The sequence below is a fragment of the Callorhinus ursinus genome, unplaced genomic scaffold, assembly GCF_003265705.2.
Source record: "Callorhinus ursinus isolate GAN/ISIS: 27379988/994484 unplaced genomic scaffold, GSC_fseal_2.0 scaffold88, whole genome shotgun sequence".
NCBI lineage: Eukaryota > Metazoa > Chordata > Mammalia > Carnivora > Otariidae > Callorhinus > Callorhinus ursinus.
In genome coordinates this window covers 1,598,095-1,621,400 of record NW_027397150.1, presented here as the reverse complement: position 1 = coordinate 1,621,400, position 23,306 = coordinate 1,598,095, and the positions used below count along the sequence as shown (strand labels likewise).

General features: G+C 48.0%; 1 protein-coding gene and 1 pseudogene across 1 annotated transcript; both read right to left on the bottom strand.

Annotated features, from left to right (window-relative positions):
• Nucleotides 1-9,040: 9,040 nt before the first annotated feature.
• On the bottom strand, nucleotides 9,041-9,932 carry LOC112814932 (olfactory receptor 10J5-like; annotated as a pseudogene).
• Nucleotides 9,933-16,491: 6,559 nt separating this feature from the next.
• Nucleotides 16,492-17,533, bottom strand: APCS (amyloid P component, serum). Its single transcript, XM_025860702.2, has 2 exons — nucleotides 17,356-17,533; nucleotides 16,492-17,255 (listed from the first exon to the last, which is right to left on the bottom strand). The coding sequence occupies exons 1-2, from the start codon at nucleotides 17,417-17,419 to the stop codon at nucleotides 16,645-16,647; spliced, it is 675 nt and encodes a 224-aa protein (XP_025716487.1). The 5' UTR covers nucleotides 17,420-17,533; the 3' UTR covers nucleotides 16,492-16,644.
• Nucleotides 17,534-23,306: the final 5,773 nt, after the last annotated feature.

Genomic DNA, 23,306 nt, shown 5'->3' with positions numbered 1-23,306 from the left:
AATTTCATACTGTTGTATTTGTTCATCTTGTTTTTTCCTTCTCCATACTTTTTCTCTTCCCTGTGGGAAGAAGGCTTGGGAGGGTAGGATTCTAGATCCAGGATCAAGGGCGGGGGGGGGGTGGTAAACCTGCCCATCAACCAGTGACAGCACAGGTCTCCAGATGAAGGCTTGTCACTAGGGCGTTTGGAATGAGCTGAAGTGCATACTGTCCCTGGCCTGAGGTCTGTTGAAAACTTACTGCTTCAGCTGTGTGAGGACTGTCCTGTGATGCCTACAGATTAAATTGAGAAGTCAAGTTTGTTTCCTGTCCCAAATGTTAATTAACCCTATGGGCGGCTCTCAAACTACACACTTGTTAAGTCTTTAGAGAGCCCATGAGGGAGCAGCCTGAGGGCAGGAAGTCGTGTGCCCTGGGAGGGGCTGGGGGAAACAGACTTTGATTTGGGGTGGGGCAGGTCCTGTGATGACATCTGGCCCGTACCTCAGTGGAGGCTTCGTTCTTCACCCATTGGCTCTTGGCTCTGAGCTTGCAAATGTTTCTTGGAGATAGGGGTTGGAGAGAATGTTCTCAGGTGTTTCAAGGTGTCTTGAGGGAGATAGTATTAGGTTGGGGGTGGGGGAGAGGTGCTATGAAGGGAATGGAAAGCCTGGTTTCAGTGGTTCGTACTCCTGATCACATAGGTGCCTGAGCAGGAGCACCTCTAAAGAGTCAGAAATTTAGTATCTCTTCTCTGCCTCCTTTTCCTTAAGGACCTAGTCGGGGATGTCTCTTCTTGCCTGAGTGAGAGCAAGGAATTCTCCCCTCTGGGGGCAAAGCTTTGTCTGCAGCTAGTTGAGAGCCTGGCCTCATTCAGAGCTTGCCCCTGTTCTTTGCGGCCAAGGCCAACCTCATCCACACATTTGTTCTCATTCAACAAAGGCTTGTTGAGGCTCCTGTAAAATGGCAGGTACAGTCCCCGGCATACCTGAATAATACAATTTTGAAAATATGTCCAAAGTTCTCACTTCTGAAGGTTGAACAAAATCCTGTTACTAGGTGGATTCCATTGAGAGCTAAACAATTCTACAAAGTCCTATTTATATGTAATCAGTTTGTTGATCACTTTTAACACAGGGGGATGGGGATAAACAGTTTTTTTTCCCCCCTCCAGCTTCTATTTCCAACCAGGTTCTGTAGAATTCCTATTTCCTGTCTTTTCATGCTATTTTGGACAGAGTCTATAATATTTCTTCCTCCTCTTTCAATTACAAACAGTTGAGATGCCCTCTCCTAACTCTGCCGGCCCTGTCCATGGGCAGACTTGTGGTTTGGAAGATCCAAGGATCAATAGGGTCTCTAGTTGGTTCTTCTGATTGGCTTCTTCCTCCAGCTGTTTGTGTTGGGGACAGAGCGCTAGAAAGGTAGGGGGTGTTTCACGATCTTTTTCCTCCACTCCGGCAGCCTTGGAAATTATGGTTGTGGGAGTTGCCAGTCTGGCTCTGGAATTTCTCCACTGCTTCAAGGCTTCGCTCTTCAAGGCATTGAGGTGGGGAAGGGGAGAAAGACCAGTGGCTGTTAACTCGACTGACAGCCTTGTTGGGAGTCTCCCCGTGAATGTTCTTATGACTTCTTGAGCTGCTACTTATGGATTTTGGGGTGTAGTAGACCTCTAAATGTCAGCTCTAACATATGCATGAGTTGTTTGGAAGGCCCTATAAAACCACCTAAACATGGGGATGCAGAGTCGCCTCCCTCTGAGACCCTCTTCCAGAAGACAGGGACACTCCTGCTATGGGAGCCCCTTGGCAGGCTGCCCTCGGGGGGGGGACCTACAAGTTACCCCCAGCCTAGCCCGCTCAGTGGGGTCCATTTGATCATAAGAAACTTCTATGTTTTTTTTTTTTTTGTCCTGCCATATGCCCTGTGTCTGATCACCTATTTACCCTGTTGGTGAAAGTGGGATCCCCCACTAGAGATGGCATGAAGTGGCCAAACCCAGGACACCTGGCGTTAGACAGAGGAGACTGACAGTATTTGACCAGCCCCACCCAGCCCGGGCGGAGGACACCATCGGTCGTGCAGGGACTAGAGAACAGGGTGAACCAGAAGGGCTGTAGCAGGCAGGCTCACTTTGCAGTGACTGGGTGAAGTGATCCTTGGTTTCCATGGGAAAATAATTGGCTTGCCTCCAACGAGGGAGGGAGAGGTCAGGAAGCCCTTCATGAGGCGTTTACGTGTGGGGTTCTGTGACTCAGAATGAAAGGATGGGGGGATCCCCACAGCCCCTGGTGTGGTTCTTTGTTAGACTTGGGGAGAAGACTGGAGGAGAAGACAAGGCTGTGGTTCTGATGGGTGGGGGGAGTAAGGCTGCATCTGCAGTCCTTGGATGAGCCCCAAATATTGGTGACTCTCTTTAAAATGCGTTTTCCCTTCAGATAGGGTTTTAAGTCTGGGAGAGCAAGACACTCTTGTACACCTGTTCCTTGAAGGGTTGGCGGCCTTCTGGTAAGACTCCTCCAAAGGCAGCTGCGCCCAGGCTGGGGGAGAGGCTTCCTGTGTCACCTTGAGGATTAGGGGAGTATTACCCCTTCGTTTGTACTCTTCATACTCTGTGTCTCCACGGGGGTGGGATAGTTTAGAAGCTCTGCTTGTTTCTGTGCTGAGACACCCAGGATGGCAGTACCGGGCTGTGACAGTGGCCGCAGAAGCGTAGAAAGAATGACATCAGCTGCCTGCCCGAGTCTTCCTTCCTGGGATGCAGCTTCACCTGGAGCCCCCACTGTTCTTCCCTCCCTTTCAGGTTCACCCCCAACTTTGGAGGGAGCATGCTCTGTGAGCATGGCAGTGGGTTGGGGGGCGAGGACTCCCATCTCTGCACTGAGCTAGTGGTCTGTGCAGTGGGTAGAGGCCCCAGTCATCCTCCGGACTCCTGTGTGGCGTGAAGGAAGGAGGGAGACGGTCAGAGGAAGGAGGGAATGTTTTCCCCTTCTGCACAACAGCTGCTGGATCCCAGGGCTGACTTCAGTGAAATCTGAGGCTCCTGACTACCCCCTGCTCCCTCTCCTCCCGTGAGGGACCTTAGAGCTTCTCTCTCGCCTGGAGCAGAGAATCCCTCTCCTCCCCATTGGTTGCTTTCCTAATGGCTCCTCTTACTGTCACTACCACCCTCCCACCCCCAAACCGGTCACCCAACTCCTCTGCTCCTTGGCTTTCAACCCTAGCTGGGTGTCCTCCCTGGGTGAGCCCATTCTTTCCCTGTGAGAGTCCTCATCGATATGCTTAGGATCCTCCAGCTAGATCTGACTCCACACACTCCTGAGCCCCAGGTCCATGGATCCAGCTGCTTCCTGGGTTTTTCCACTTGAATACCCCACAGACACCTCAACCTTAAAAAACCTAAAATTGAACTCTATCTGCTTCCCCCCCGCCCCAACTTGCTCCTCTTCCAGGGCTCCCGTATTGGTTGAGGGTACCACAGTCTGCCCAGCTGCCTAAGCCAGGACTCCCTGTGTCCTTTCTGACTCCATCACCCCCAAATTTAACCTAGAACCAGGGAGTGTCAGTCCCACTTCCCATGATCGCAGGTCTGCCCATTTTTCTCCTTCGACACTGCTTCCCCGCCGGCTCAGGCTACTGTCCCCTCTGTCGTAGCCCCATGGTGGCTTTTCGTCCATGTTCTGCCAGTCTTGGCCTTTAATCTGTTTCTCCTTCTGCCAGCAGTGAACTTCCTGCATTACAGATAACTCCCATCCTTGCTTTAAAGACCTCTAAGTGTCCTCCATTGTCTCTAGGGCGCATCCTCCTTAGTTCTGCTCATAAGGTCCTGTGACTGCCTTTACTATTGACTTCGATCGCCAGTCATGCCCTGTGAACATACACCCTAGCTCTATAAAACTTAGCATTTCTCAAATTTTCTCTTCCATATCTTTGCAAATGCAGCTTTCTTTGCCTGGAATGTACCTCTGGTCTTCCTTTCCCAGACTCTTCCCTGACCTTTCATCCAGGTGACCCTTACCAGGCTTAAACCCCCCCAGTAGCTCTTCTGAGACCCCTGCATTTGGTTAGAACCCCCCACTATGTTCCTAATATCCCGTATTTCTTCCATCCTAAGATAGCTCCTACCTCTTGTAGCTACTTAATTTTTGGACACCCTGCTTTTCTCTTAACATTATGAAGGTGAGGGGCCTGGTGCCTTAATCACTACTATTGCACAGTATCTGGCATGTAGGAGATCTTTGATAAAGTTGACTTAACCTTGCTAAAATCCAGCTGGAAACGGGGGAATAATGAGCTCTTCCTCTAGATACAATCCATCCTCCATTTTACAAACCTGGGAAGAGACGCAAAGAGGTTAGAACATCCAGCAAGTGGCAGAGGTAAAATTAGAACCCGGTCTGACCCCAGATCCTTGTTCTCCACCCCTATGCTATGTGAGCTCTCAAAGATGCTCTTTGCAGGTAACTCTGCGGTCCCACCTGCTCTTTCTGATCCACCCCAGTTTGGGAACTGTGCATGAGAAAGGATTGCTGCCATTGTCCAGCGCACTGACGGCTCAGAAATGTGACACCTCACATCCCAAACAGATCACAAAAGAGGGAAACATTTCTGAACCAGGGAGAATAGAACAGAGGCGAAAATGGCCATCCTGAGAACCTGGACATTTCATAGTGCAGGAGAGCAGTGGATGCCCATGGTCAGTACGTTTAGCCAATAGACACCATTTCAGATGTGTTCATTATACATTCCAATTTTGGACCTGATAGAGTTGAGATATTTGTGCCAAGAACCGTGCTAGGCAGTGAGGATCCTGAAGCAGTTCTTCTGTCCAGAAGTTGCTGTGTGGTGGGGGGAGGCAGGCTAGGAGATGGGTTGTTTCAATACGTGGCCAATGAAGAGACTGCATAGGGTGGTGTTGGGGGGTCACGGGGGAACATCTCCCGAAGCTGTTTTGGGGAGACTTCCTGGGGGAAGTGATGTCCAGGATGAGACCAGAGGGACTTAAAGAATAGAACCTCTTTCAGAAAGGAGAATATAAGATCTTTGAAAAAGAGTCAAGATAAGCAAGAGTGGTGGTAGAGTGAAAAGGACATAGTCTGACCTTAGCTAGCTGACCTTGGTATCCGTTCTAGCTCTGTCCCTGACCCAGCTGCGTGACTCGAAGCCAGTGAATGTTCCTACCACTCACCTAAAACATGGACATAAAACATACTTCATAAGGTTATCGTAAGGATCAAAGAAGGTCTTTGAAGACTGTTAGGAGATGCAAAGTGGTATGAAGATTTGGAGTACAGTCTTCAATGAAATAATGAGGACTACCACTTAGCACAGCAGCAGCTGTGTGGTAAATCCTCCACAAACAGTAACTGCCTTCTGCTTCAGACACATTGCCTTCCTGTTCTGGAATTCTCATTCCCCTCAGAGATGAGTCTCTAAAAAGATAGACCCGGAGGGCACACACCCTTAGCCCTTACTGCCCTCTGCTCTTAGTTTCCCGAGCTAGTTGCTTCCCACAACCAAGCCTCGGGTTGCTGATGGCTGGTGTTTCTGAGTTAGCTTTCTTCCCAGGTAATACCTTTTAAGGCAGGAGAAATAGGGGCTGGGAGATTAGGTGGTGAGAAATCTGCGGACTCTCGTCCCAGTAACAAAGGGGCCTGAGCTTTTGTTTCGGTGTGATTAAAAAAATAAAAATTTCTAGAGGGGGTTTTTTTTTTTTTTTTTGGCCTATGATGGATTTGCCAAAAGTATTAGGATATGTCATGATTATTTTTGCCCAGTTCTGTTGATAGGATTGACATATAACCTGTAAGTTCAAGGTATAGAGCATACTCTGATATATGTGTATATCATGAAATGATCACCACAATGAGTTAACATCCGTCACCACACGTAGTTACAAATTCTTTTCCTTGTGATGAAAACTTTTAAGATCTAGTCTCTTAGCAACTTTCAAATAATACAGTGTAGTATTGTTACCTAAAGTCATTCCTGTTGTACCTCTCCAGAACCTATTTCTCTTCTCACTGAAGGTTTGTGCCTTTTGACCCTCTTCACGCAGTTCCCTGACCCCTGCCTCCCCACCCCTGCCAACCACAAGCCTGATCTGAGTTTGTTTTTTTAGATCCCACATGTAGGTGAGATCATACAGTATTTATCTGACTTTTTTTCTCACTTAGGACATCGTGCTAAGTGTCCTAATCTTTAATTTTATATGGCCCATCACTTGGTTCAAAACTTAAGTTTTTAAAGATCCTATCCTGGTATGGGTAGGGATTTTTTTAATGAAAAAGTCAACCGCTTCTGGTTCTGTGATGCTAAGGGATTAGTTAGTGCAGTGACTACATTAGGGGTCCTGAAGCACTGGGAAGTTGGCTCGCAGGAAATCTGGGGAAGGAGGGGAATATGGACCCTCGTGACCCTGCCACGATGGGCCAGCTTATTACCGTCTTTCAGGTGAGCGCCAACTGCAGAGGTCACAGAACAGCTGAGCGGGTGTCCACCTGCTGAAAACAAGCCAGGAAGTCCGGGTAGAGCACTGTGCACGTAGTGGGTGCTCAAGTACTGAGGATTTCTCGAGCACTCATTCTGCAGAGCGCTGTTGCGGGATGGTTTCTAACACGAGAAGAATCCTTCCTGGTCCCAATGTACTTGTTCATGACCCAGCGAGAGAAACTCCACCACGGTCAGACAAGGGCACAATGAGAAAAATGCTACATTAACAGAATTTCACACACAGAACTGTCGGGACACGTAAGAAAGAACAGTTGCCTGGGTTGGATAAGCCTGCACAGAATAAATAGGTAAGGGGATTAAACAAAACCTCTTTCCCCAGGAGAGGCCAACCAAGAAATACTCTTACCTATAGACTGATGGTTACCGGTGGGGAGGGGGGAAACAGGAGATGCGGACGGAGTGCATTTGCGATGAGCACTGGGTGATGTATGGAAGTGTAGAATCACTATATTGTACACCTGAAGCTAATATTACACTGTACGTTAACTAACAAAATCATAAAAATTTTTCATGGCCAGCGAGGTAGAATTAAACATTCTATTCACAAAGGGTGCTGTTGGGTACAGAGCAAGGCCCTGAATCCAGGCTTCTGACTTCAGGTCTTTCTCCTTTCCACCCTATGATGCAGCAGCTTCTCTAAAAAGTTAGGAACTCCTCAAGTTAAAAACCCGGACACCTAGTTGAATGACTGGAGGCAGCAGGTCTGGAGGAGGGGTTTCTCCGTTAGGGTTTGGGACGACTCTGGAAGCTCTTCTTGGGCCCAGCTCTGATTAACGTCTGAGTGCACAGGTGGCTTGTGGTGTGTCTGCTGTTGGGGGCATCTGGATGGAGAGAGAATCCTGGGGAAAACTTCTGCTTTGCTCCTTGGACTGAGGAAGAGTGGCTGTGTGGAGAAGTGGAAAGGGAGCAGGGGCTGGGGGAGCTGCTGCTGCTGCTGGGCTGGGTTAGAGCAGGTTTGGTCCCCACCCTGCTTTCCTGCTCAGAACAGCCCTCCCTGTCCCACCGCCTCCCTTCTATACACAGAAGGACAGGTCTGAGGACAGGAAAAGTTGTTGGTCCCGTAGGTATGGAGGAGGATGGATAAGAGTTGGCATTATGGGTGGTCTTGTTGGCAGGGGGAGGGGTCCTGTCATGCAGTCGGAGAAACCCTTTCCTTCTGGAGGAAGGCATGCCCCCTTCCCCCCCGTGGGGATGTCATCTTTGGATGTGGGAGAGGGATTCATGGGGTGCTGAACACGAGAGCACCGTCAGGTAAGATCTTCTAGCAGATCTAGGACTTTTGGACCTGGCTTTGGACCTCTCAAAAGCTTTGAGGGAAGGCTTGCCTCCTGGACGCCAAAATCTCAGACACAGGACAAACTACAAAGAGATGACCAGACCTTGAGAGAACTAGGGTTTTCCCACCTAGAATCTCAGATATCTGTACAGCCAGACCTTACACTGGATGAGCTCCTTAAATGTCACCATTCCTTTCTCAGGTGAAGGAAAAGGAAGGAATGGGCACATTACTGAGGAGAAAAAGGCATGAGACTGAAGTGTCCGACCCTCCTTACCATCCCCTGAGGTAGTAAGAGGTATGTGCAGGCAGGAAACCAGAGTAACTCCCAGAAGCTCTGGGGGAAAGGACAATTTCTTTAGGAGACCTGGTAGGAATGGAGACCTTTTTTTTTCCTTCTTTTTAGTGTCCCCCCCCCCACCTTTTTTCTTGGGTTGGGGGTGGATTGAGCAACTATTCCTGAATGCTGGTGTTGGTTGTCGTGTTTTTTTTTTTTTTCCTATTTTTTTGGTATTACCCAAGAAGTGCCATGGGGTGTGCAAATGAAGAATACTTTCATGGTTCTCACTCCAAACAGAGCACAGCTTTTTGACCAACTTATTTTTCTTCATAATGATGAACGAGAAGCTGGCTCCATGGAGAGAACCAACAGCCAGAGAGATTCTGATGAGCACGGTCAGATTGGACCCAAGGGTTGTGTAGCGTACAGCTGTGACCAGCACTCTGGGGACCCATACTGAATGGAAGCAAAGGCTTTAGTGTAAATCAAATAATACAAGCTAAACTTTCAAGGACTAGACCAGTATCTTCCAAATTTCTGAACTTTTTTTTTTTTTTTAAAATACACATCTCATCTTTCCCAAAGGTTCTGATATAACTTTGCGATTGACTATTCTTACCTTGCTGGGAAGGTTTGGTCTAGTTTAATTTTCTGCAGGTTATAGTATGAAAGTTACATTTTTATTTTCAAACCTAAAACTACTGCATTTAATGTGCTTTTGAGAAGTTCCCTCCCCTACTCTAGAAATGCAGATATATTTCCTTAAAAATCATGCCATCCTCCCTGACCTTTCAGATACCCAGATGAAAATGCCTGCACAACACTTTGGAATATATGGAAACAAAGATTAAGACTTGATGGTAGGGGTGCTGAAGCAAGATGGGCACATCCCATCGCAGAAGGGACTGCTCAGGACACGCCGGTAAGGTTGGAGGCAGTGAAGATGCATGTTGCTCAGGGATAGACGTCTCGTACAGAAGGGGCCAGTGTATTAAATGTTTTTTCCCACAGCTCTGCGTGGGGCATCCTTGACCTCCTCGTTCCTCAGACTGTAGACAACAGGGCTCAGCAAGGGAGGGTTGATGGTGTACATCACTCACTGAGAGAAGAAGGTCTTGTTCTGCAGAATCCTCAGACTTGGGCTTGAGGTAGGCAATGGGGGCAAAACCATAGTGGACGGTGACCACCGTGAGGCGGGAGGCGCAGGTGGCGAAGGCCTTCTTCCGGCCCTGGGCAGAGCTGATCTTGAGGATGGTGGAGACGATGAGGACGTAGGAGATGAAGACTGGGATCACACATGAACGGACAACAAAGTTGATGATCTCATTGATAGCCGTGTCAATACAGGAGAGTTTTAGGACGGGGAGGATGTCATGGAAGAAATGTCCAACCACTCTGTGACAGAAGGGTAAGGTAAATATGGATGTCACCTGGACGACTGCCACGGCCAGGCAATGCCAGAGGTGCCACACATCAGCTGGACGCACACCCTCTTGCTCATGAGGACTGTGTACCACGTAGCAGTCATAGCCCATTGCGGTGAGCAGAAAGCAGTTGCTGCTGGCTAAGGCAACAAAGAACATTTGGGCGGTTGAGCCTGCTGTGGAGATGGGCTGATTCTGGGCCAGGAGACCAGACAGCATCCGTGGAATGGTGACGAGCATGTACGCGGTCTCTGAACTAGCCAGCATGCTCAGGAAGAAGCACATGGGTGTGTGCAGGTGAGGGTCAATGCAGATGATGTTCGTGATGATAGCATTGCCCGCCAGGGTTAATGTGTACAGGGCGAGAAGAACCACAAACGGGGCAATCTGATAGTCACGAAACCTGGGGAAGCCCAGGAAAACAAACTCCCTCACCTCTGTGAGGCTCTTTCTCTGCATTCTTCAATTGCCGTGTCTGAGAACGATACAGGGAGTCAGCATGGAGCAGTCTGCCTCCCGACGTGGGCTCGCGCAGGGGTGGAGAAAGCGATCCGGAGAACACGCACACTTGCACGCGGTCTGTGGTTCTCCGTAATCAGGGTGCTCGCGTAGGTTTAATGGCTAGCTTATCCCCTCTCCCCTTTCTCACTTCTTGCTCTCTGCTTGATCCTCCCTTAAGCCTCTGGCCCGGGAGTCCCCATCAGATGAGACCACCACATGTACCTTTTCAAAGTCTCCTCACGAATGCTATTTTTGTAGGGCGTGGATGGGAGGCTTTTGCCTTTAAGAACAGCCCACAGGGGCCTGAGCCCGTGCTGCCCCAGCTTTGCTTGTCTCCTCCAGGGAAAGTGTGAGCAGCCAGAACAAGGAAATGGGGGGCAGGGAGTCGGGCTTTTACGGAGATAGTCGCTTGCGGGTAGCTGTCCCTTAGGAAAACCATGGAACAGTGTATCGTTGGTAGAATTAATCTCAGGGACAGGATCTTCAGGAACGTTTTAATGGGTGTGTGGATGAGGTACCCTGGGCTCCGCCGAGATGTTTCGTCAAACTGTCGGCAAATTGCTTTGTTGTAAACATGCTAAGAGGGACTTGAGGGTTGAGGGGCAGGTGACGGGAGAAAAGGACCAGTAACAGGATAAAAGAAATAACTGAATAAAAGAAATAACCTTTTTTTTTTTTTTGGCAGAGGGAATTTTAAGAATAAGGAAGTTTAACAACTCAAAGTCAAATATTCTGTGTTATGTAAAGTCCCTCCCAATGTGTGGTCTTGTGTTCATGGTATCGGGAGTAGAGAGCACTGGGTGATGGCACCGTGCCCACAGGGAGCCAGCAGGAGGCAAGACGATGATGGGAAGAAATCCTAGGGCCTCTCTGGTCCTACCTCTCCGCTTTCGAGCACACGCCATCTTTCCTAGCAGTTTGGTGAGGGACTCTGGGAGAGAGCCACCATCTATCGGATGGTGGTTTGGGCCATTTTAAAGAACAAGGTGACAGCAGGCTGCAGAGGTGTGGACATCAAGGAAACCTACACTGGGAATCTGGGAAACACAATCTAGAAGATGTTGCAGATTTTTCTGGAAAGTACTCCAGCCCGGAAAACAAGGAGGCAAATGTTTAAGGTAGAAATGGGTGGGCCACAAAGTAATTTAAAAAGACCAACCAACTGGAAAGGTAAAGATTCCAGAGTGACCGTGCGACTCTAGGCAGCTTTGTAGAAAGGATGAGGTAGAGCGGTAATTTGAAGATAAAAGTAAACATTCGATTCCTCAGTCTCCCTGGCTGCGTTTCAGGGCCAAAAAGTGACATGTGACTAGAGGCAACTAGGTTGGGCAGCAGACCTCGACCCTTCCTCCCTTGGTGAAGGGGCTGTTGAAAGGTGCTGCTGTGTCACCATGGATGGATGTGTGGAATACACTAGGCAAGACCATATAAGGAACAGTAATGAGATTAAAATGTGTGTGTGCATATGTGTGAATGCACATACATTACATATGCAAGAAAAAGTCAAAGATCTACCTGACGTTCTGATGTGTTCACTGTTATGTGGGAACGGAGGGATTGAGGTTACAGGAAACTTGACTGACTTTTTACATGTACTTACAGTGAGGATTGAACTGAACTAGCCAGCATGCTGCTGCAGAGCATAAAAGTATGGCTCATAAAGAGTTAGGAGAAGTCAAGGAGGGGAACTGGGAAGAGACATTCGATTGAGCAAGGAGGTGACTGATGACTGGTCAGTTTCAGTAGCATCTGGGGCTGGAAAGCCTGGTTACAGGGGGTGAACAAAGAACTTCGGTAACCCATGGATGAGAACCACAGATCGCATCTGCCTTTTCAGTTTCTTGATGAGCCTGTTGCAATGAGTGACGGTAAGTGGTGAAGGAGATACTGAGGGAAGCAGTATGCGTTTTGTTGTAGGGAAGAGAAGGTACTCAACTGAATTGTCAGGAGGAGAAAGAAAAAAATCCCTGGTATCCTTAAATTGTGGTCTGAAAAGTAGTGTTGCTTTCACCCTAAACTGGCCAGATTCATTGTAAAGCATGCCTCAGGTAAATACGAATTTACCTTCTTCGAGGAGATTATAAAGGTAGAGACAGGATGGCTGACTCCTGGGGAAAAGTAACTTTATTGCCTATGGTGCACAACTGGATTGAACTGAACAGACCATGAAAGGCTATCCTAAGACCTCCCTAAAACTTGGAAATGAATGCACGTGTTCCCATGCAGATGAAGACCTGTGAGAGCGTGTTCAAAGCAGTGTTCTTTCCGCGTTAGTATCTGCTCAGGGGAAAGGTGTGCGGGCTGTGGGGGAGGGGTGAAGCACTGCCACGAGGAGGAGCTACCGCCTCTGCTCCCGTTGCTCGGTGGTGGTGGTGGTGGTGGGGGAGCTGTGCTCAGTGGGATTTGGCCTCCACACGTCCCGTCCTCCCCACTGGCCAGCTATGCTTCCAACAGTAGGGGTCATCTGCTCACCCTGACTTTCCCTAGCATTCTTTCCAAACACATTCCACTTTACAAGTTCTATTTCAGTGCATCTTGTTATGTTTCCAGTGATGTTTGAGCATTGTGTGCAGATTAAGGGCAATCACCTACTTAGCTCCCTTCTCCACCTTTCTTTGAGGTGCAGAAGCATTCCTGAGAGGACCGTATGGCTCAGATGACAAATGCAGGGCTGTTGCTATCTCTGGAGGTGAGGGTAGCCCCAGAGGACAAGATGGGAAGTTGGGGATATGGAAGTAAATCACTCTTCATCCTCCTCAGTCGGCCACTGCAGATTGCCTGGGATGAATGCTCACCGGTTAGAACGTGGGTCCGTGAACTTAAGGAGGATTTTGACATGGGCAGGGGGTTGACCTTCTGAGCCTACCCGGCCAGAAGTGACAGCAGCTGGGCACGTAGAAACAGCCCTTCCCCCCACCCAAACCTGAGCCCTCCGGTGGCCGCACCCTAAGGGTGTTTCTGTGTGAGGGACACACCGGTAGATAATCTTGAAAGCAGGGTATAGCACAGAGAGATTTCAAGATGATTTATACATTCCAGAAGGATAGAAACCCTGTGGGGGAAGAAAAATACGGAAATGTGCTCATGCATCAAAATTTTAGCCATGAAGCCAATATTTCTACTAGAAGAAAAAGACAAATAGAGGGGAAAACACACTGAGGGTGTAAGGGAAACACCATTTGCAAAGGGAAGAAATTATGACAAAAGCCATAGGTATTTATAAATGCCTAAATCTTTATAACCAAAATATGTGCCTAGAAACAGAACCTGTTTTTTAAAAAACCTAAAAAATGCCAGGTAGGCTGAGCCCTTGTAATGACATTTTGTGTGTGAAGGAATTGTGAGTTAAAAAAGACCATGGGGGGTGTGTGTGTGTGTGGGGGGGTTCTTGTCTCTCCCCCCCCCACCCCCTGAATTTTTGCCCTGGTCCTTTACTTTTCCTTTCATTTTAAACCAAATAGATCTAGGGAGCCAGCAAGGGAGGAGTTAAGAAACAGGATTACATGGAACTATTTGAATTAAGTAAGACTGGTGACTTTTCTTTGGGAGGGAAGTCTTCTCCTACCTGAGAGTCCACCCACCTTGAGTTTGTTGGATCTGCTTGTGTTCTTTCATGGTTTCAGAGCATACCAGGCAATCATGATTTATTTGCAGAAGATCACCGCAATGCCAAGTAAACAAATTGCAGGGTTTTTTTTGGCTAAAGGAAGTAACAGTCTTGGTGTCTTTCAGAGTTCAGCCTTAGTAGGTTCTAGATCAGCTCTAGAGAAATTTTTTCATCCTCACCCCAACTCAAGTCTGCTTTAAGGCATATCCCAAACTCAAGGAGACCTGATTGCTTTAACCTCTGACCCCTCCAGAGTTTCCCCCTATAAAACAAAACTGCAAGCCCTCTTATCAAGGAAAAATCCTTTATAGACTTCTCTGGTAAAAGCCAGTCCTGGAGCCATGAGGCTAAGTGCTCTGACCTGGTTTTTTCTGTAGCTTCACAAATAAGAACTCGATTCATCCTTGTACAAGATAAAGATTCAAAAATTGCTTTTCTCATGAGCGCTGTCTGCAGGGTTCAGCACTCCTTGCACACCTGTGCGCTGCTGCTTCCCACTGATCTCCCGGCCTTCGTGGTCAGTGTGGGGAAAGTGGCCACTACCATGGTTTTTGACATGGAATCACTCTCCAGTCAAGTTTCTGGGTCACCCTGCCTTGCAGGTCCTTCCATTTCCCTTCTGGAGTCTCAAGGACTGAAGTGTTTTTCTGTGAGTTCTGCTATTTTCCTTGTGACAACCGTTATACCTGAGAAAAATGCCTAAAGCAAGGAGCTAGAAATCCTGTCTCTATTTTAAATGAGGTTAAAATGGAACTCTCTTTCTTTAGTTTGGAAGGAGCCATCGATGTGATAGGTGTTAGTTAATAAAAAACATGACGTGGATCCACTTATAGCAATTTTCGGAGGAAGTGGTGGACAAGTTCAAGGACTCTCTCATCCTTTGGCCAAAACAAGGGGTTCAGAGGAGATGAACGGGGGGATAGGGAGGAACTGCTCTCGGGAGACTTGTGGCTCTAGTGCTGTTGCTTTGAGAGAGTCACGGGTCCTGCTGCTGGTACCTCGACAGGGTGGTTGCTGGGTGGAAAGCTAAATCCATTGTAGAAGCAGAAAAGTGTCCTCTGCATTACATTCAGCCTGGACCCCTAGAGTTTATGGGGACAAGGGACGCAGGAGTGTTTCTTTTTGGATGAAGTGTGGGTCCCCTAGAAGGAAGGACTGGCATATAGTTATGCTGTGTTCTGTCTATAAGAGTTGTCTCAGGAGGTAGAGGGTCCCTAAAGGCAAGAAACCAGACAGATATTAGATTCTAAGACACATGGAAGAAGTGGCAAATGATCACTGAGGGTAAATAACCCATCTAACGGAGTTGAGACAGGGAGTAGAATATACCCTGAGATGGAGGAAAGCCTAAAGATGGTGGGGTGTGGGTTCTAACGCAGGCCGGGTAGAACATAAACTCCAAGACCAGTACCATGATCCACTCAATTCTGTATTTTCATCTGGTATAGTGTCTGGCACAGAGTAGGTGTTCAATAAAAAAAAAAAAAAAAGATGATGCCATTTGAGTATACATTGGCTGCGTTTCTTAAAACTTGTTTTAGGTCCCTTGACCGAGGGGGCTGTTCAGCTAAAGCAGTGAACCGTTGAGCCCCAGCATAGTGTCCGGGCGAACATGTCTATGTGCTCCTGGGGAAAACCTGTCCTCCACGGGAAGAGCTGGTCTCTCCTAGCGCACATAGTACAAGTACGGTGCTCACAGTACACGAAAGGTGGTTGATGTTAAACTATAAAGCAAGCCACCTGGAGTCATGAGCTGGTGAATGGAAACGGATTTTCTACATTGCTGAAGTCCCTGGCTAGCCAACTTGCTGTTCTGAATGGTTTGCACCTCACCAGAGAGATGGAAATGTGCTTAGGAAGTCCCTGAGAATCCATTTAAGCACCCTGGCAAATCTCGGGTTCTACCCGCTACTCCCTGCCTGACCCTGTTGCTCTGTTAATGGAGTTCCAGGGTTCTAGCCTACTTCCTGGTAGCTGGTGTCTGCCTCTTGGTCGATCCCGGGTGAATGAATGCAGGAGTTTGAAGTAATCCCTTCTGTTATTTTGAAGCTCTCCTGGATGTGGTCTTTCTGATTTCCCTTGGCTTCATGCCCCATTATCTGGGCAAAGCCTGCCTTATTTTCCATATGCTGCCAAATTCTCTTTGGGGGTCCTTCTCTAAGAAGGCACCCTCTTTCTGTTGGGGATGGGTGAGGAGCTGTGGCTTGTGGCTTTTGTGATGAAAGTACTGATAAAATCGGACAACTATTTTGTCGTACTACAATGAGGATACTGGGTGCAAAGAGCTCTACCTGAAGGGGGTAAGTGGGGATCAGGTTATGGAGGACCATGTCACATTAACGGTTTAAATTACATTCTCTGTGAGACGGGGTTCCATAGGATTTTGAACTGGGAGTCATGAGCAGTATTCCTGATGACTTCGGGGCAGGATCCTGAAAATCAAGCATCGTATGATACCACTGGGAATTTTTAGAAAAAAAGGCACATTTGCCATCTTGCATGAGGACTCCAGACTTCTCCACATTTTTAGTTTCCACTCCTGCTGCTGGTTTTCCTCATTGCTTGATGTCGGTTTCTGCATTATTTTTACTTTTCTCATTATAGTAGTTTCTCTGCTGTAACCTTAGACCTCTTTTTGATTTTTAGTTGGAAAACCAAATAGGATTCCTTTTGAAATTTTACACACATTTGGAATTAGTATAAATGATTAGTAGCTTGTCAGTATTGCCACTGCCCTACTCAGGGAGTGCTCTGGCTTTGTGGTCTGTCTTCCTAGTTACGGGGTCCCCTCCCCTCCCACTTTGCAACCTGATTGCTCTGGATGATAAAAAACAAACACTGATTTTTCAAATAAGTGAATCAAAGCGAAAGTGCTTGAGACCATAACAAGTACTAAACAAATGCAGGCGGCATGATACAACATACTTTTTTACTTGGCAACGTGTAGACAGGAAATTCAAAGAAGAAAGCCCTCTGGATATGGGATCTCACGTGGCATTGTCTTGAGCAGATTCCGTACACGTTGGTCATTTCATTTTCGAGGGATCTTGTTGATTCAAGACCTCAGTTCCAGACCAGGGGCTTGATGACGACATAGCCTTGGATCTCATAGTCCAGAGCACTCCAGTCCAGGACGTTGGGATCAAGAAGGTAGGAACCTTGCTGCACAGACATGATCTGTTGTGCAGACAGCACGGAGTCCCACATGTACAAGTCCCCAATCTCCCCCACAAAGGACTGGTTCTTCTGAAACCCCCCTCCATAGGAATCCTGCTCCTGCCCCAGGATGATCTTGGGCTTGGTTGCCACCGAGTAGCCCTTCCTCAGGCCCTTCTTCACCAGTGGCTTCCCGTTGATCCAAAACTCGGCAATGCCGGTAGAAGACTCCCAGGTGACACAGATGTGCGTGGGGCTGGGGAACTCCTCGGCAACTTTGGAGGTGACTTTGGTTCCTCCAACGTGTAGCGAGTACTGCCCAGCTCTTTCCTTGTAGACCAGGATCTCATTGTCCTTGCCCTGGGCATTGTAGGAGAAGAGGCTGTGGGCACGGGTCAGGTCACTGTAGGCTCGGAAGCACAAGGTAAAGCTCTTCAGAGGCTTCTCCAGCTTTGGAGTCAAGGTCACGTGGTCAGTAGAAGATTCTTGAGGGAATACAAGCACCTTCCCGCTGAGGTCTGTGGGGTAGAGAAATAAGATCTCTCACTCATGCAGGGAGAAAAATAACTTACCCAACCCCAACCCCTTTTCTCATCTCGTGCTCCCTGACCACCCTACCTGTCTGAGCAGAGGCTCCCGGGAGAGTGGCAAGGGCGAAGACCCAAAGCAGGAGCTTGTCCATGCTCTTAGCCTGGGGCTGTGCTAGCAGCGGAGCGACTGGGGTGAGGGTACAGAGTACTGTGCTTGTCCCCCAGCTTCCGAGACTCACGCTCTTAGACCTCAGGCTCCCCAGGGTTTATATGCAGCTGTGGGGAAGGATGGGGGATGGAGAGCACCAGGGATGTGCCAAGGGTCAGACCTGCTGATGGAAGGAAGGTGGTGCCTGGCTGGGAAAACACTGGGGGTTATTTATTAGCTACAAGGGACTGCTAGGATGTCATCCCTGTGACCTAGTTCTGGGCTGGGAGAGTGGGGGTGGAGCTGGTGGGGAGGGGTCTGGTTGGCCCGTGGAGGTGGGGGCCTCACCCTCTTGATGTAGGGGCTTCTGTGGGTTGTGTGTGCATGGCCTCCCCCTCTCCGTGGTTCTGTGGAGTATAGACTTCTGTGTATAGGACATCCTGGGATTCTGCTTTCTGCAGATCCTGAACAGGCTCTTCACCTTTGATTATTAATACAGTATTGAGCAAGTAGGTCTATGCCATTGGTAAGGGACAAGAGAATTAGAGGGTGCACTTTCTGTCTCCCTGAAGCTTATATTTGCTGCTATATTACACAGCTCTTCTGAGTATTGTGGGGTTTCCTTAGGCTGGATTTTCCCATTAGGACTTATTTGCCTGGTAACCTATCCATTGTCTGCAGATATGTTCACCTAGCACTCTGTTTTCTTCGAGTTCTGAGCATTGAGAGTATATTTAATGTTAACTTTTGGTGTTGCCTGATTCATACGTGACTTACATTCATTAATTTCAAAGCATGACCCTGGGTGCTGGGGATTCATTGGTGACCTACCCTGGCACAACCACAGTGACCTCTGTTTCTGTTCTCTCTATTACTAAAAATGCAGGGGCGCCTGGGTGGCTCAGTAGGTTAAGCATCTGCCTTTGACTCAGGTCATGATCCCAGGATCCTGGGATCGAGCCCCACGTCAGGATCCCTGCTCAGAGGGAGTCTGCTTCTCCCTCTGCCCCTCTGCCATCTGAATTAGATAAAGGTCCTTCAGCTTGGGAGCCAGTGCCATTGACACTCTGCTGCAACCTTGCGACCAAATCCTACCCTTTACTCTGGTTGCTTCTCTCCTTGCTGTTCCTCATACGCGCTTGGCTCTCCTGATTTCATTACTTAGTTGTCGTCTCCATTCTGTCTTATACATTTGTTTCCTACAGTTCTTCACAATCTCAAAAGACTGTCCTGATGTCTCAACTAGACCTGATTTTCACCTTTAACTCTCCGTAAGGTTAAGATCAAAGACTTGAGTAGAATACAGTAACGGTTGACTATTATGAATCACTAAACCTCTATGAACCTTGGTTTCCTTTTCTGAAAAAAACCCAAGAAACAACTATCCAGCTCTGTGTTTTTGTGAGGCTAAATGAGCTACTATAAAGTCCACAAAGTGCACAGCATGCTGTCTGGGGTATTACTTTGAATTCTTTTATGGACATTACCATTGTCTGTCTCCTATTACAGATAACTAGTGTATTTATCTCTTATCCTTTCTTGATTGAAGCTGAGCATTAGGGCGTCTTCATTTTAAGGTGACCCATTTTATTTAATTCTTACATATGAGAAGAGCCCAGGGTATATTTGTGGAATCAAAGGATTCAAACAGGGTGAGCGCTTTTTACATAAAACAGCAATAAAAAGCAGAATCCAGGAGAGTGATAGGAGGAGGTCATGCCAGAAGTAGGAGTGGGGGGATAGCCTCTCCCAGAAGCCCAGGTTCTGTGCGCTTTCCTTTCCCAGATGGTAATTAACGGGTGCTATGAAAGTTAAGAGAATATAGGGCTCACCAGCTGCTTCTGGTTTCCATTCATAAATTATTCTGTTAATCTTCTCTTAATGGAAGATGAGGTTGTGTCTGGAGGGGAGGCGGTCCTGGAGGTCAGAGGTACGAGTTGATGCTGCTGTTAGGGACACATTCCGGGGTTACAGCTGGACTTGAAAACTGTGTTTAGACATTGAGTGGCAAGACCAGCTGGGAAGTACATCTCATAGTAAATGGGAAAAGGTGGTGGGGGGCTTCTCCTTTTTAGTTTCCTTCTCTGGAATATGTTTTGTAGCTCTTGGCAGAGAACAGCCTGAGCTTTAGGAGTCCTCAATTTGGAAACCGGATCCTTCCTGTTGCAGAAAGGAAGGCGCTGATGTCAGAGGAAAATGAATCTGGAGTCTTCAGAACCGGGTGGAGTTCTCCAAGTGAATGATACCTGTGGTGGCTGAGAGGCTCCTGGGTGCCTCCCTGCCAGTGGAAGTTCAAGGGAGAGGTGGTGGTTCCTGTCTCGGTGGTTCTCGAAGGGTTGAGGGCATGGAGTAGGAGCAGGGCCACCAGTGTGCCTTTAGTAGACCTGTCCCGGTTCCATCAGTTGGCAGGCAATAAAGTTTGCCTTCAGGAAGTATGGGGGGAAGAGGGCAGTGCCAGAAAAGGGTGTAGCATGAACCTCAGAGCTGGAGAAAGTCAGAGGTGTGAGGACAGAACATTACCTGAGGGACTAAAGAATATTTGACCCCTTCCAAGGCCTTGAGTGTTTACAGAACACACAAGTCGCAGTAATCTTCAGGAAAGACCGGACAGGGAGAGCCAGAAGGAGAACATGAGCTAGACCAGCATTTTTGTACTAATAAAGGGTTATTTGCCAGGTGTTCTGTTAGCTGTGAGGAAACCTAAAAACACTTATTTGTAAGCAATGGAAAGACCACAGAGATGTCAAGAGTAACTGAGCATTGCCCTCATATTTGGTTGTGTAAAATCAAAGGCACAACATCTTTGATGGCAGGGTCTTAAGATTTCATTTTTAAGGAATCTCTACACCCAACGTGGGGCTCAAAGTCACAACCACAAGATCTAGTCATACACTCCACTGAGCAAGCCAGCCAGGCACCCCAGAGATGAGATTTTTAACAGTATATGGAATACGGAATCAGATTTTTCTCTAAATTTATGATTGCATATGTTTTGGAAAAATATGGTGCTAGTGGGGCGGTGCTGAGGGGAGGAAGCTCCTTTGGAGGAGGTGGAGGGAAGTCAATGCTTAGTCAAAGGTTACTCAAATGCTGAATTTGAAATGGTAGTATGATTTACACCAAGAAAAGGCCAGTGGAGAATTTGTAATGTGTGCCACTTGGGATTAAAATACAAGTTGTGGAGGAATCAGCATATAAAAAATGGAAACAAATGGATTCTCTCCTTCAGTGGAAAAGAGAAGACAAAATGTCAGGGGGCCAAGCACTGACTTGAGGGGGTATTTGCATTCACGGGGTTGGAGGCAAGGAAAGAGGGAGACGGCGATGTTTGGCAGAGGGAAAGGGTAATGTGTACAGTGTCATGGAAACCATGTTAGCGCATTTCCAGGAGAAACCAGCAGGCAATGTCCAGTGGCATAAAGTGCATCAGTGAGATCTCAGTAAAAAGGATGCTGGCTTTAGCAATGAAAACTTCATCGGTGACCTTTGGGAAGATCAATTTCCTTAAAGTGAGGATGGCAGGAGCCAGGTTGCAGGGGATGATGGAGGGAGAAACAGGAAGTCAGCTTCCTGATGTTCAGTAATTCTGACAAAGAACAGAAGGGAAGAAGCAGGATTTCTGGAGGGACTCTGGATCCAGTATGTTTGTTCCATATGAAGTTTAGATTCTGTTCTTGACAGAGGCTGTTGTGTCTGTGCCCCTCACCCTGTAACATTTCACCCAATGACACAAAAACCAGTGTCCACCTGACATTGTGACTGGCCTTTCTACCAAATACTTATTTCAGACTCTAAAGACCAGACTCCAGCCTGCTGGCAGGCTCCTAGTCCCCTTCCCAGTTCTGACAGAGTCCCGAGTGGGCCTCTTCTAGGTCCTGTGGACACATAGGTATCTGTCCTTGATCTCACTTCTGTTATTAGTTTTGGGGTTCATTTATAAAAGAAAGTCCTTGACAACTTTGCCATCTTTTGGGTTCAGTCCTGTATCTGGACCATGCTATCTCCATGAGATCTCACTTCTGAATTCAGAGTTCAATGGAAAGTCCTCTCTAGAATGTCCTAGTAATTACTTACCATGTCCTTGCCCCTCCATCCCTTTGGGAGAATAGTATCTGGGGGAGGAGATGCAAAAGGAAGAGAAAATAGTGGTAGGGATGTGGAGTAATGGTGTGGAGTGTGTTGAAAGAGAAGCCCCCCTTTCTGGACCGGAGTGTGTCCGTCTGTGGTGGAGGAGGGGGTGCGTTGATGAAGCAGGGGCAGGCTCCTCCTCACTTGTGTAGCTGGAAGAGCCCTTGGCGGGAGCTGCCGTGTTTTACTGTTGTCATCTTGTCTTCCCCTATGCGGTTTCTGCCCATGACCTAGAGTCCACGGCAGAGCAGGAATTTTCTCATTTTGACTTATTTGATTCCTACCCCTAAAACTACAGAATACAGGGGAAAAGCCTCAGGGAAGCTGATGGCTCATCTTGTGCAGTGTCTTTCGCTTTGTGACTGCCTGTCTCTCTTCTGCAGGAAATGCCATGTTGGCTCCCCCTGCATTAGCAATGTGCTGCTTCCTGAGTGTGCTGGCCAGTTCTGAGACCATAGACACTGGTCATCATTCCACGGTGCCCTCTGGTCCGGTCTTAGAACCAGCCAGTCATCTTGTTCCTTGTCTTCTTGACCCCACACAAGCTGTTAGGTGGTCATTTGCAAATCCCTAGGTACAGTCCCCCCCCCCAAAAAAATGGCAGTTTGCTTTATTCTCTTGATGCTGATGGGGGTCAGAGGTACGCAGCCCATCTGCCTCCAATCTGAGGCTCTATGAGCTGGAGGAGACCCAGGGTCTAAGCCTGGTCTGTACTTGTAGGGTGGGGTGCAGAGCATCTTCTCCCCAGTCAGCCCAGCTGGCTAGCATGGTCTCTCTTGAGCCCAGGCCACTCCCTCAGCTCGACATGGGACCCAGGGACATCCAGTCTTGATGAACAGGGAGGTGCATCCCCAGCTATTGTGTGCAGCCTTCGATGTTGACTCAGTCACAGGCCTGGTCCAGATGCCATCCACGTTCCGTTTGTACTTCAGTGACCCTATGGTGGCCCATTTCTTTAGTGCCATCCTTCCTGCCATGGAAAGCTTCTGCAGGGACACCACTATCCATGAAGCAAACAACTTTTTATTCCCCACACATATGTTAAGGTATGTATGGGCTTGGTTTACATTTCCTGCACCAACGCGCTCATCACCTCCACTGCATTTAGGATGGCCACCTTTGTAGGCCTTGTCACCTGTGCCTGTCACTTCATGGGGTCATGGTCTAGTATGGTGTGCCTCTTGCCTACCTCAAGCCCAAGCTGATGAATTCAAAGAACATGCACCATCTCTCTGAGACCAACACCATCATCACTCTGCCATGAACCTCAGACTGTAAACAAGTTCATGGAGGTCAAGGGTACCACATACAGAGCTGTGGACAGAAGCATTTCTTATCAGATTGACTCATTTCATCAGGAGACCTTTAGTCCCGGCCAGTTGATTTTCCTGCTTACAAATAACTCACATCTTACCAGTAGACAAAATAGAAAGCTAGGCTGTGACCAGCTTCAAGCACGAATCCTGCTCTTATGCTCCAGAAAGAAGTTAGGAGCTATGATTTCAGCTGAGGACATGTGTTACTGCAGGACGGGCAGCCTTCCAGGACCCTTCGATGGCCTATTCTCATGCACAAGCATTTGCATTGACATCCTGGCTCCCACGTCCCTTGGCCATTTGGTGCTTGGCTTTTGATGGAGGATGGAGCAGACCTAGTGATAAGGACAGCAAAGAGACCCTTCTTTCCATGAATTCATCCCCATTGGCTACTTAGGGTGTACGCAACAGAGTACCCTTTACTTTTGTAGGAGAAAACAAAGGTCT

What these genes read in the sequence shown, in the direction of transcription:
- APCS (XM_025860702.2), bottom strand. Translation starts at nt 17,419, where the DNA reads ATGGACAAGCTCCTGCTTTGGGTCTTCGCCCTTGCCACTCTCCCGGGA. An exon ending in GGGAGCCTCTGCTCAGACAG is followed by an intron (nt 17,256 to 17,355) that starts GTAGGGTGGTCA and finishes TCTACCCCACAG; the next exon opens with ACCTCAGCGGGAAGGTGCTT.